The sequence below is a fragment of the Bombina bombina genome, chromosome 4 (assembly GCF_027579735.1).
Source record: "Bombina bombina isolate aBomBom1 chromosome 4, aBomBom1.pri, whole genome shotgun sequence".
Classification (NCBI taxonomy): Eukaryota; Metazoa; Chordata; class Amphibia; order Anura; family Bombinatoridae; genus Bombina; species Bombina bombina.
Window position 1 is genome coordinate 474,382,609 of NC_069502.1, and position 12,418 is coordinate 474,395,026.

Genomic DNA, 12,418 nt, shown 5'->3' on the forward strand with positions numbered 1-12,418 from the left:
CATGGACTGGTCTCCTGTTAATCAAGAGATGTAAGCAGGAACCGACCTATTCCTCACCGCTCTATTGTACTACTGTTCTATTGCACTGGTTCATATATTGTGTATGTTTTGTGGTGAATTTTCAAATAAAAATATTTTTCAAATAAAAGAAAAGATACATTTAATATAAGATTAAAACATAACACAATATAACATTCACACACTTGTATTAAATGATGGATTCAACATATAGGATTAAAAGCACAAACAAAAACAAAATTTATATTGTATTGCATTGTAGCTATTTGGGGGATTGCCATCAAATCGCGTAAATAGGGCAAATTAGGGGGGATCAGTCATTGCACTAGATGGAAGAGACCATTTATAAGTCTTGAGTGCTAACCCTCGTCGTAACTAATCCTAAGTCCATAATGAGAATTTATCGAGCTGCATCGGCTCCTGTGGGGATGGGAGGGAAGATGGGTCTTCATTTGAAAGGGGGGGCGTTAGCTAATTGGGCATTGGGTAGGAATGTAAACTTCCATCTATTGCTATCTGGGCCTATGGACCTCACCAGAGGCAGTCGCCCTCCCAAATATGCTCAAGTAAGTAAACACAATCTATATGGGAGTAACATATCACCCGGGCAGGTCAAAGACCCGCTCGGGATCGCCAATCGCCCCATCTACTCAATATTCAGGCATACAGGCAGGCGGAGCTAGAAACATTGAAAAAGAAAGGAAGGGGGAGGGGAAGTAAACAGGTTAAGAGAGGAAGCAAAATAGACGGCCCATAAGCCTCCAAGTGACACCTATGGGGCATGGGGAGGACAGTAGGAAGGAGGAGTTCAGGTCAGGGGGGTAAGAAGAGAGAAAGTAGAAAATAGAAAATGGTGGGAAAAGGGGTTCTTCCCTGTCTTGGAAGGGTCCCCCAGTGGCCCTTACGTCTAAATGCGAGGCATAAGAGTCCAGGTAAAGTCTAGCGATCTCCAGGGGATTGTCTATGGATCCAAGGATCCCAGATTTTCCAGTAAGACTCCATTTTGTTTAGGTGTTGGTAAAATCCTCTTTCCATTAGGGCAAATGATTCTAGGGTCTTTTTAACCTCTGATAGGGTAAGTGAATCAGGCCGCAAAAATGAAAATGGCTAATTGGCGATAAGGCCTGGGTAAATGTCTCAGGAAAATATTTAAGAGAGCTATTCCTGGATCGACCATCATTGACACTCCAACTGACCTGCACAACCCATAAACCTCTTTCCATAGTCTTTCCAGTACTGGGCAAGACCACCACATATGGAGGTCTGTGCCCGCCTGGCCACATTGTCTCCAGCATAAGGACGTGTGGGCCGGGGCAATCCGTGCCAACCTCGTGGGAATGTAGTGCCATCTTAAACAAATTTTCATATAGAGTTCTAGTGAATTGGCACAGTGGAGTGTTTTTTAGTAAGCAGAAACGTACGTGACCAGATCTTCTCTGGGATTCGGGTTCCCAAATCCTTCTCCCAGGTTTGTTTTTTTATCTTTTAATTAATGTTTCTTAATTTTGTCAGGATAAAGATGTTGTATCTCTGATTTTTAATCATTAGTGAATAAATATTGCCTTATATATTAAGCCATTGTAATATTTTGTCAGTCTTTACTGTTTATAGTGAATTATGCTTTTTTTCTTGTTTTTTTTTCATTTGATTTACAGACTGTATAAGCACCTGGCGCAGTTTAGTTAACATCTGTAGCTGTTAAGAAAACAATACAGCAAGAGCTTTATTGGAGCCGACTGGTGGCCAGCCTTAGTGTTACACAATACTCTAATTTAAAGAGAGACACACAGACACTGTGCAGTTATGCAAGCATGACAAAAAGGGAGAAAAGGAAAGTCCTTAGAAAAATAAGGACAGACTAAAGCTATATAAACTGACACAACCTACTTGGTTATTGAACCCAGAACTGTTGGCTTGTAATGCAGTTCTACCACTGAGCCACAAATTAGCCTTGAAATCCAATAGAGAAAACTATGGGACCTTATCTGAATTTATGCAGAATCCCTATAGGCAATTACATTTGCTGTATGTACAGTTATTAAGCTTATACGATTCGGAACCCCATGAAGACAGAGCTGTGCCTGTTCAGTGGAGCTTACCTGTCAAGTTGGATGTAATAAAGCTAGGACCAACCATGACTGGATGAAAAATCAAATTAGAAAGCTCCTGAACAGAAACTTGACATATTATATAAGATGACTATGTGTGTGTAAATACAGCTACACTTTATGCAGAGCTGAACCTTAGAGTGGCTATGTTTAATTACACATTATCTGCATAAAGATATGCTGAGAGTCTCATGTAGAAGACAATACACAGCAGAAAAAAAGCTCCCTGGGGTTACACATACATTTGTACCATAAAGATACAATTAGTGCAATAATACACATAAAAATAGCCAGATATTGACAAGATAATATCAACATCTATACAGATTTATCAGGGGAAGAAAGTGTGTGCACTGTAGGATATGTCAAAATCCCTAAACTCTATACACAGTGACTGTAATATGTTCATTTAAGCATACATAATACACAGATTACGCTTATGAACATAATCCGAACTAAATGTTGACTATGCATAATCTGCACATACATGCCCTTAGATCCTGTATCCCTGGATCTCACTCAAGAAACTGCAAGATTTAGTTTAAAGATAAGCCATCAGATCTACATCTGGGGGACCCCATTTCACAAACAGTTGAGTGAAGATCTTCTAGAGGAGAGACTCATTTCCTGTACAGACTAAAGGCTGAGCTAATCTGCTTCCCATATCTACAAACCTGGAAAGGGTGCAGTGATTCTATCTGCCCTGGACAGAATCTGAAACAATTCCTACATTGCCAGAGGACTGCAGAAGTATTTATTCTTCTTGAGAATTGGCCAGGACTGAAGAACTAGAAGAATCATTCAGAGTTCCATAAGTTCATAGGTAACCTCGCCTCCCAAGGTGACCAACTCTTTGCAAACTTTGAGACCCCCAGATAGTGCCCCTGTCCAGATAACTGAGTTTATGTGGACACAATATCCCAAGAAAGGAAGGCAGAAAGTGAATATATACCAATACAGAAAACAGAAAACTTCTGTCCCTTACAGAATAGTTGTAAGGAAAAAACATTTAATCCTATGAATGACATTGTAGTAGCTACTTGTACATTGTAGCTTACCTTGTCAATTAGACTCAAACAAATCAAAGAAGAAAAATGGTTAGATACCGATAAGATCATTACAGCTACAGCACTCTGTCATATCCGTACTCGGAGTGAACCTAGGACTTCTGGTTCACAGCCTGTTGCTCTGCTCTTGAGCCACTGGAGGGCTGTGGAAATATTGCACTCAATCAAATGTTACAGCCAAGGAAAAGTCCTAGTTTCAGCTGCCTCTTATCTAGATTTTTTTAATGTAACAAATCTTCTGGTGTCTAATAAAGACTAGTGCAGTGGTAAAGTTTTTGTTATAGCTGTGCTTGCAAACAGCATTTTGTTGTGGGGGGTGCAGAGGTTAGAATTATAATAAATGAGATATAAACTTAGCAATGTCCTTGCATTTGCACATTAAATTGAAAACTTTAAGGAACATTAAATCACAAATTTTCCTTTCATGATTCAGATATAGAATACTATTTTAAACAACTTTCCCATTTAATTATATTATCTAATTAGCGTTATTCTCTTGGCAGCCTTCATTGCAGAAACAGCAATGCACATGGGTGAGCATATTATATCTACAGCCATCAATCAGCAGCTCCTGAGCCTATCTAGGTATGCTTTTTAACAAAGGATGCCAAGAGAACAAAACAACATAGGAGTAAATAAGAAAGTTGTTTAAAATGACATGCTCTCTATGAATCCTGAAAGAAAAATGTGTTTTTCATTTCCCTTTACATTTATTAATAGTCAATAAGTACACAGCCTAAACTGTTAATGAATCACAACTCTAGCCATTCAACAACATATGTGATTACAAAACATAAGCTGTACTTTATGTGAACAAGGATTTTGCAATAAAGTTTAGTCATACACATACTTTTAGATAGCCTTACTCAGCAGGAATTAATTTCATGTGAACATGTTATTTTCTCTATAAAATCACAACATCTCAATAAGATACAAACATAACAAGTATACATTATATTATCATTATCAAGTTTCCTCAAATATATACATTTATTTCATAAAACTAACAAAGATTTAAAGTGAGATAGCATGTATTTATTTAGATAGATAGATAGATAGATAGATAGATAGATAGATAGATAGATAGATGATAGATAGATAGATAGATAGATAGATAGATGATGGATGATATATCTTATGGTAAATGCAATTGTACCTGTAATGTGTATCCTGGTTCACACTGAAAAGACACTACGTCATTAACCATATATCGATCGCCAACTTTTACCCCATTGTTTGGAACTAATGGCTCTGGACAAGACGTAAGGCCTACAGCTGAGAAAATAATAGGAAAAAGATTAATAAACATAAAGAGAACAATACAGTTACAATTAGTTAAAAAAAAGCACACAGTGCCATCAAATAAAGTTTATTTTCTAAACAAGAAAATATCTTGTACATTTATTAATTAAAGTGAAAGTTTAAATTCTTATTACAATGAAAACAATTTTCTGTGTAATTGGTTTCCTTCATTAATTATTTTACAAACATTTGAGAGATTGTGATTTTAAATGTAATACACTTTACTTATTTCCATATTATTCTTTAAACTTCAAAATAGTTGTGTTTCCTTACATAACATTTAGCATAACATTTATACATATTAAACTTAATGGGCCCCATTTTTTGAGCAGCAAAAGCAGTTTTAGTGCCCCAGCATTTCAGGCTCTTAAGAACTAAACAGAGAGTGAAATCTTATCAGGATGATTGACAGCCCCTGCTCGCACACAATTAGCCATGCACAAGCAGAAGGAGGCACTGCACATGTTAAATGTGGGCAGTGTATGCTCAGTTCAGGAGGGCAGGTTCACAGGAGCAAACCTTGTCTGCCCGCTATTAAAAATGGGCCCCAGGGTTTAGATGTGTTTTTTTTTCAAAGCATATTCCACACTTTATGACAGATTATTAAAAGAATAAAAATGTGAAGGTCTGAGGAAGTGACTTAATTGTGTGAGCTGACCTGAGGTGTGATTGGCCAGCTTCTACTATTACATGTTGCTGCTCTCCTGTTTTATTTCCGAGAGCTGAGGAAAATAACTGCCTCTGCTTTAATTATACATTTATATTTAAAAATTGCCCATAAAGGGGGGGGGGGGATTAGAAGGAGTTCAGTCTTGGACATATTGATTTTAAGGTGGTGAGAGGCCATCCAAGAAGAAATGCCAGATAAGCAGACACTGATTTGAGAAAGGACAGAAGGAGAGAGTGAAGGGATGGATAGGTAGATCTGAGTATCATCAGCATAGAGGTGGTAGTTTAAGCCATAGCTACTGATAAGTTTACCCAGTGAAGAAGTATAAATAGAGAAGAGTAGAGGACCCAGAACAGAGCCTTGAGGTACTCCAACAGACAGAGGCATTGGAGAGGAGGAGTCACCAGAAAAGGAGACAGAAAAGGACCTATTAGAGAGATAAGAGTGGATCCAGGAAAGTGCAGTGTCAGAGAGCCCAAGGGAGCTGAGAGTCCATAGGAGAAGGGGATGTCAACGGTGTCAAAGGCAGCAGACAGATCAAGTAAGATAAGTATTGAGTAGTGGCCGTTTTTTCTAGCAGAAAGAAGATCATTGGTAACCTTGGTGAGGACAGTCTCAGTTGAGTGTTGGGAACGGAAGCCAGATTACAAGGGGTCGAGCAGTGAGTTGGAGGACAAGAAGTGGGTTAAGCGATCGAAGAATAGTTTTTTCCAGGACTTTTGAAGCTAGCGGAAGCAGTGATATGGGGCTGTAGTTTGCAGGAGAATTGGGGTAGAGGGAGGGTTTTTTGAGGATGGGGGTGACCTTTGCATGTTTGAAGGAAGATGGGAATGAACCGGTAGTAAGGGATAGGTTGAATATGTGAGTAAGAGCTGGAGTGAGGGTAGAAGACAGAGAAGGTATTAGATGTGAAGGGATAGGGTCAAGTGGGCAGGTAGTGAGGTGTGAGGAAGATAATAGGGAACTCACTTCATTCTCAGTGGTAGGGTGGAAGGTGCTGAGAGTGGTGGAGGGGGTTGCAGGGGGCGGAGATGGAAGGTTGCAATTTTGTGTTGGGATATTACTTTGGATGGTAATTGTTTTGTTGAAAAAGTAGTCTGCCAGGTCTTGAGCACTAAAGGCAGATGAAGGGGGTGGGCTAGTGGGTTATTTGGGAGTATATAATGCACATTTTTTTAAAATAAATATAAAACACACAGATTTTTTTTTAATAATGGGTTGTATACATACACATACCAGCCCATCAAAAAGGCCTAGAGACCCCCCAAGACCCCTTATTTTACAGACTAAAAGCTCCTCTTTAAAATAAATCTGCTCTATAGGTTTTAAAAAACAGGTAATCACTACAGTATTAAAGATCACTTGGCATGGACAAATGTACATTCATTTGAGTACAGGCTCATGAGGGACCCTACATGCAAATCAAAGTTATATAACTATACCCAAGTCCCCCATTTATTAGAGGTTAACCCCATCTTATTTATTCAAGAGTTCAGAAAAAAACACACAATTGTTTACAATTGTATTTATTAAAGTTGTAATAGTTCTCACTTGTCATGATATATACTGTAGATATCATAATAAAATAGTATAAATCTGCTGGGTCTGCTGAAAACAACGCTGCTGGGTCACTGAATATAGCCTACAGTGTGGGCTAAATATGTGCAACATCTAAAAACTTAAAAACAGTCCAACTCAGGGGTTGAAATGGCTCAGCAGTTAAAGGCTTAAAGAATCATGAAATACAATATAAATGCATAATCAACAAGTGTCTAATAAAAAGTCAATGGAATAGCATCTACAATGAATTGTAATGGAGAAATAGATTTGTTTCTATTGATTTTCAATTTTATTTTTTCATTTGTCAGTCCATGCATCACATGACAGCCATCAGCCAATGAAAAAACCCTATATATATATACACTGTGTACTCTTGCACATGCTTTGTAGAAAGCCTGCATGTAAAAATACTGCACAATTCGGTAATGAAAGTAAATTGTAAAGTCCTTAAAACCACATGCTCTCTCTGAATAATGAAAGTTTAATTTTGACTCTGATGTCCCTTTAAGAAACACATAAAAATGTTCATTAATTTATTATTATAAGTATGATTTAAAAAAAAAAAAAAAAAACGTATCTAGAATGCATTGGAGCACACAAGAATAACATTGTGTTCTCATTGATGTGAATGCCAAGAAAAAAAACCTATTCAAAAAGGAGACTAACAAACAACTTAACAAAACATAGATGTTTACATGTACTAAATAAACTATGAGGGTTTAGGCAAGTGGAACTCAAATGCAGTAATAGATAAACATGAAAAAAGTCAATTAAAGGACTGAGAATTAAAACAGAATTGGCCAAAGACCAGGTACCAGGAAATCAAACTAGCAACAAGGTACCAAGGAATAAACAAGAGCAGCATCCAAGAACAGGCCAAAGGTTGGGTACAGAGTAATCAGTCCAGCAACTAGATACCAAGGGATAAACAAGAGCAGCATCCAAGTACAGGCCAAATGTTGGGTACAGAGTAATCAGTTCAGCAACTAGGTACCAAGGGATAAACAAGACCAAATGACAAGAATAGGCCAAAGGTTGAGTACTGTGAGGTCAGTCCAGCAACGAGGTGCCAAAGGGTAAAGCACAAGCAAAGTCCAACAGGTACAAGTAGTGAGACTGGTATAGTATACCAGATAAGTGCAATTGGTACAGCAGTATTCAGATAGGTGGTACAAGGAACAAGGTAAATACAATCTTGTTGCAACATAGGATACAGGTACAGCTGAGAGCAGGTAAATACAAGGAGAACTACTCAATAGTGATGTAGTGAATAGTTCATTGGCGAATAGTTCCCGGCGAACATAGCATGTTCGCGTTCGCCGCGGTGGGCGAACGTATGCGATGTTCGATCCGCCCCCTATTCGTCATCATTGAGTAAACTTTGAAACTGTATCTCACAGTCTGCAGACACATTCCAGCCAATCAGCAGCAGACCCTCCCTCCCAGACCCTCCCAGTTCCTAGACAGCAGCCCTTTTAGATTCATTCAGAAGCTGCATTGTTAGTGAGAGGAGGGACAGTGTAGCTGCTGGTGATTTTATAGGGAAATTGATAGCTAGGCTAGTGTATTCAGTGTCCACTACAGTCCTGAAGGACTCATCTGATCTCTGCTGTAAGGACAGCACCCCAAAAAGCCCTTTTTAGGGCTAGAACATCATTTTTTATTTTTTTTTCTCCTGTATAATCTAATTGCAGTTGCTTGCCTGCCAAGCCACTTGCCCAGTGCTACCACTCATATCTGGTGTAACAGTAGTGTAAATTTAAAAAAACAAAACTTTTTTGACTGTGAAACATCAGTCTGCTAGTGTAATCTAATTGCAGTTGCCTGCCTGCCTGCCAGCGTGTGTGCCAGGCCCACTTGCCCAGTGTCACCACTCATATCTGTTGTAACAGTAGTGTAAATAAAAAAATACAAAAAAAACGTTTTTGACTGTGAAACATCAGTCTGCTTATGTAATCTAATTGCAGTTGCCTGCTTGCCAGCCTGTTTGCCAGGCTCACAGCGTATACTGTGCCCACTTGCCCAGTGCCACCACTCATATCTATTGTAACAGTAGTGTAAATTTAAAAAAAACAAACTTTTTTGACTGTGAAACATCAGTCTGCTTGTGTAATCTAATTGCAGTTGCCTGCCTGCCTGCCAGCGTTTGTGCCAGGCCCACTTGCCCAGTGCCACCACTCATATCTGGTGTAACGGTAGTGTAAATTTAAAAAAAACAAACTTTTTTGACTGTGAAACATCAGTCTGCTAGTGTAATCTAAAGGCAGTTGCCTGCCTGCCAGCGTGTGTGCCAGGACCACTTGCCCAGTGCCACCACTCATATCTGGTGTAACAGTAGTGTATATTTAAAAAAAAAAAAAACTTTTTTGACTGTGAAACATCAGTCTGCTTGTGTAATCTAATTTCTGTTGCCTGCCTGCCAGTGTGTGTGCCAGGCTCACAGCGTATACTGTGCCCACTTGCCCAGTGCCACCACTCATATCTGGTTTAACAGTAGTGTAAATTTAAAAAAAAAACTTTTTTGACTGTGAAACATCAGTCTGCTAGTGTAATCTAAATTGCAGTTGCCTGCTTGCCAGCGTGTGTGCCAGGCTCACAGCGTATACTGTGCCCACTTGCCCAGTGCCACCACTCATATCTGTTGTAACAGTAGTGTAAATTTAAAAAAAAAAACTTTTTTGACTGTGAAACATCAGTCTGCTTCTGTAATCTAATTGCAGTTGCCTGCCTGCCTCGTGTGTGCCAGGCCCACTTGCCCAGTGCCACCACTCATATCTGGTGTAACAGTAGTGTAAATTTAAAAAAAAAAAAAAACTTTTTTGACTGTGAAACATCAGTCTGCTAGTGTAATCTAAATGCAGTTGCCTGCCTGCCAGCGTGTGTGCCAGGCCCACTTGCCCAGTGCCACCACTCAGTAGTGTAATTTAAAAAAAAAAAACTTTTTTGACTGTGAAACATCAGTCTGCTAGTGTAATTTAATTGCAGTTGCCTGCCTGCCAGCATGTGTGCCAGGCTTACAGCGTATACTGTGCCCACTTACCCAGTGCCACCACTCATATCTGGTGTAACAGTAGTGTAAATTTAAAAAAAAATAAAAAAAAAATTGGACTGTGAAATATCAGTCTGCTTTTTTTGTGTCAGGCTCACAGCTTATACTGGGCCCACTTGCCCAGTGCCACCACTCATATCTTGTTTAATAGTAGTGTAAGTGTACATTTAAAAAAATAAAAACTTTTTGGACTGTGAAACATCAGTCTGCTTTTTTGTGTCAGGCTCACAGCGTATACTGTGCCCACTTGCCCAGTGCCACCACTCATATCTTGTTTAATAGTAGTGTAAGTGTACATTTAAAAACAAAAAAAAACTTTTTGGACTGTGAAACATCAGTCTGCTTTTTTGTGTCAGGCTCACAGCTTATACTGGGCCCACTTGCCCAGTGCCACCACTCATATCTTGTTTAATAGTAGTGTAAGTGTACATTTAAAACAAAAAAAACTTTTTGGACTGTGAAACATCAGTCTGTTTTTTTCTGTCAGGCTCACAGCGTATACTGTGCCCACTTGCCCAGTGCCACCACTCATATCTTGTTTAATAGTAGTGTAAGTGTACATTTAAAAAAAATGACAGGCAGAGGCAGGCCACCCCGCAGGTGCCGTCGTGGTCGAGGTGCTGTGATTCCCTTTGGCCCTAGAATAATGCCCAGTGTTCAGAGGCCACGTACCATGAACTCAAAAAGTTCTGAGGAGGACATAGTTGACTTTTTACACAGGACACCCAATCTTCTACAGCTTCTGCTCGGAACCTTGACGCACTATCCTCCTCCAGCTTATCTTCGGGTACCTCTCAAGTTACCCCTCGCCAGCCTGCCGCCACCACCAACACTAGCACCACAGCCGCTTCACTTGATCTGTCAGAGGAGTTATTTACACAGCAGTTGGAAGAAATGAGTAATGCGCAACCATCATTGACAGAGGATGTAGATAACAGTAATATGTCTCAGTCAGGCAGCATTACAGACATGGACATACGGTGTGATGATGATGATGATGTTGTACCCGCTGCTGCTTCCTTTGTTGATTTGTCAGATACAAGTGAAGTGGTTGATGATGACGATGTGTCCGTGGATGTCACGTGGGTGCCCGCTAGAAGAGAAGAACAGGGGGAAAGTTCAGATGGGGAGACAGAGAGGAGGAGGAGGAGACGAGTTGGAAGCAGGGGGAGGTCATCGCAAGGAGCTAGTGGCACAGTCAGACAGCATGGATCAGCACTCGGGGTCAGCCAGACAGCACGCCAATCAAAGCATGCTGTTGCCACCACCAGAATGCCGTCATCGCAGAGCTCAGCAGTGTGGCTTTTTTGTGTGTGTCTGCCTCTGACAACAGCGATGCCATTTGCAACCTGTGCCAAAAGAAACTGAGTCGTTGGAAGTCCAACACCCACCTAGGTACAACTGCTTTGAGAAGGCACATGATCGCACATCACAAACGCCTAAGGGATCAACACATGAGTAGAAACAGCACACAAACTCAAAGCCGCTATCCTCCTCCTGGTCCAGCATCTTCAGCCACGTCAACCACTGCTGTCCTCCTTGCCCCCTCTCAACCATCCGCCACTCCGTCTCTCTTCCGGAGCAGTTCCTGCTCATCTGCCCACAGTCAGGTGTCTGTCAAGGACATGTTTGAGCGTAAGAAGCCAATGTCACAAAGTCACCCCCTTGCCCAGCGTCTGACAGCTGGCTTGTCTGAACTCTTAGCCCGCTAGCTTTTACCATACAAGCTGGTGGAGTCTGAGGCATTCAAAAAATTTGTAGCTATTGGGACACCGCAGTGGAAGGTGCCCGGCTGAAATTTCTTTGCACAAAAGGCAATCCCCAACCTGTACTCGATTGTGTGAAAGGAAGTAATGGCATGTCTGGCACACAGTGTTGGGGCAAGGGTCCATCTGACCACTGATAGCTGGTCTGCAAAGCATGGTCAGGGCAGGTATATCACCTACACTGCGCATTGGGTAAACCTGTTGATGGCTGCCAAGCATGGAATGCGTGGCTCTGCAGAGGAGTTGGTGACACCGCCATGACTTGCAGGCAGGCCTGCTGCCACCTCCTCTACTCCTCCTACTCCATCCTCTTCATTAACCTCCTCGGCTGAGTCCTCTTCTGCTGCTGCGTCTTGCTCCACATCAATGGCACCCCCCCAGCTCCGCAGGTACTATTCCACATCCCGGATATGGCAGTGTCACGCTGTCTTGGGGTTGACTTGCCTGAAAGCAGAGAGTCACACCGGACCAGCACTCCTGTCTGCCCTGAACGCACAGGTGGATCAGTGGCTGACTCCGCACCAACTGGAGATCGGCAAAGTGGTTTCTGACAACGGAAGTAATTTGTTGGTGGCATTCAAATTGGGCAAGTTGACACATGTGCTGTGCATGGCACATGTGTGTAATCTGATCGTACAACACTTTGTGCATAAGTACCCAGGCTTACAGGATGTCCTGAAGCAGGCCAGGAAGGTGTGGGGCCATTTGAGGCGTTCCTACACGGCCATGGCGCACTTTTCAGATATCCAGTGGCGAAACAACATGCCAGTGAGGCGCTTGATTTGCGACAGCCCAACACGTTGGAATTCAACACTCCTAATGTTCGACCGCCTGCTCCAACAAAAAAAAGCCGTTAATGAGTATTTGTATGACCGGGG

The 12,418-nt window shown here is 41.1% G+C and overlaps 1 protein-coding gene across 1 annotated transcript in view; it reads right to left on the reverse strand.

The window, feature by feature from the left end:
* Positions 1–12,418, reverse strand: part of CSMD1 (CUB and Sushi multiple domains 1) — a 3,127,153-nt gene that overhangs the window by 516,277 nt on the left and 2,598,458 nt on the right. The window contains 1 exon segment of the mRNA XM_053711946.1: positions 4,350–4,468. Within this exon segment, the coding sequence (XP_053567921.1) occupies positions 4,350–4,468 (119 nt within the window).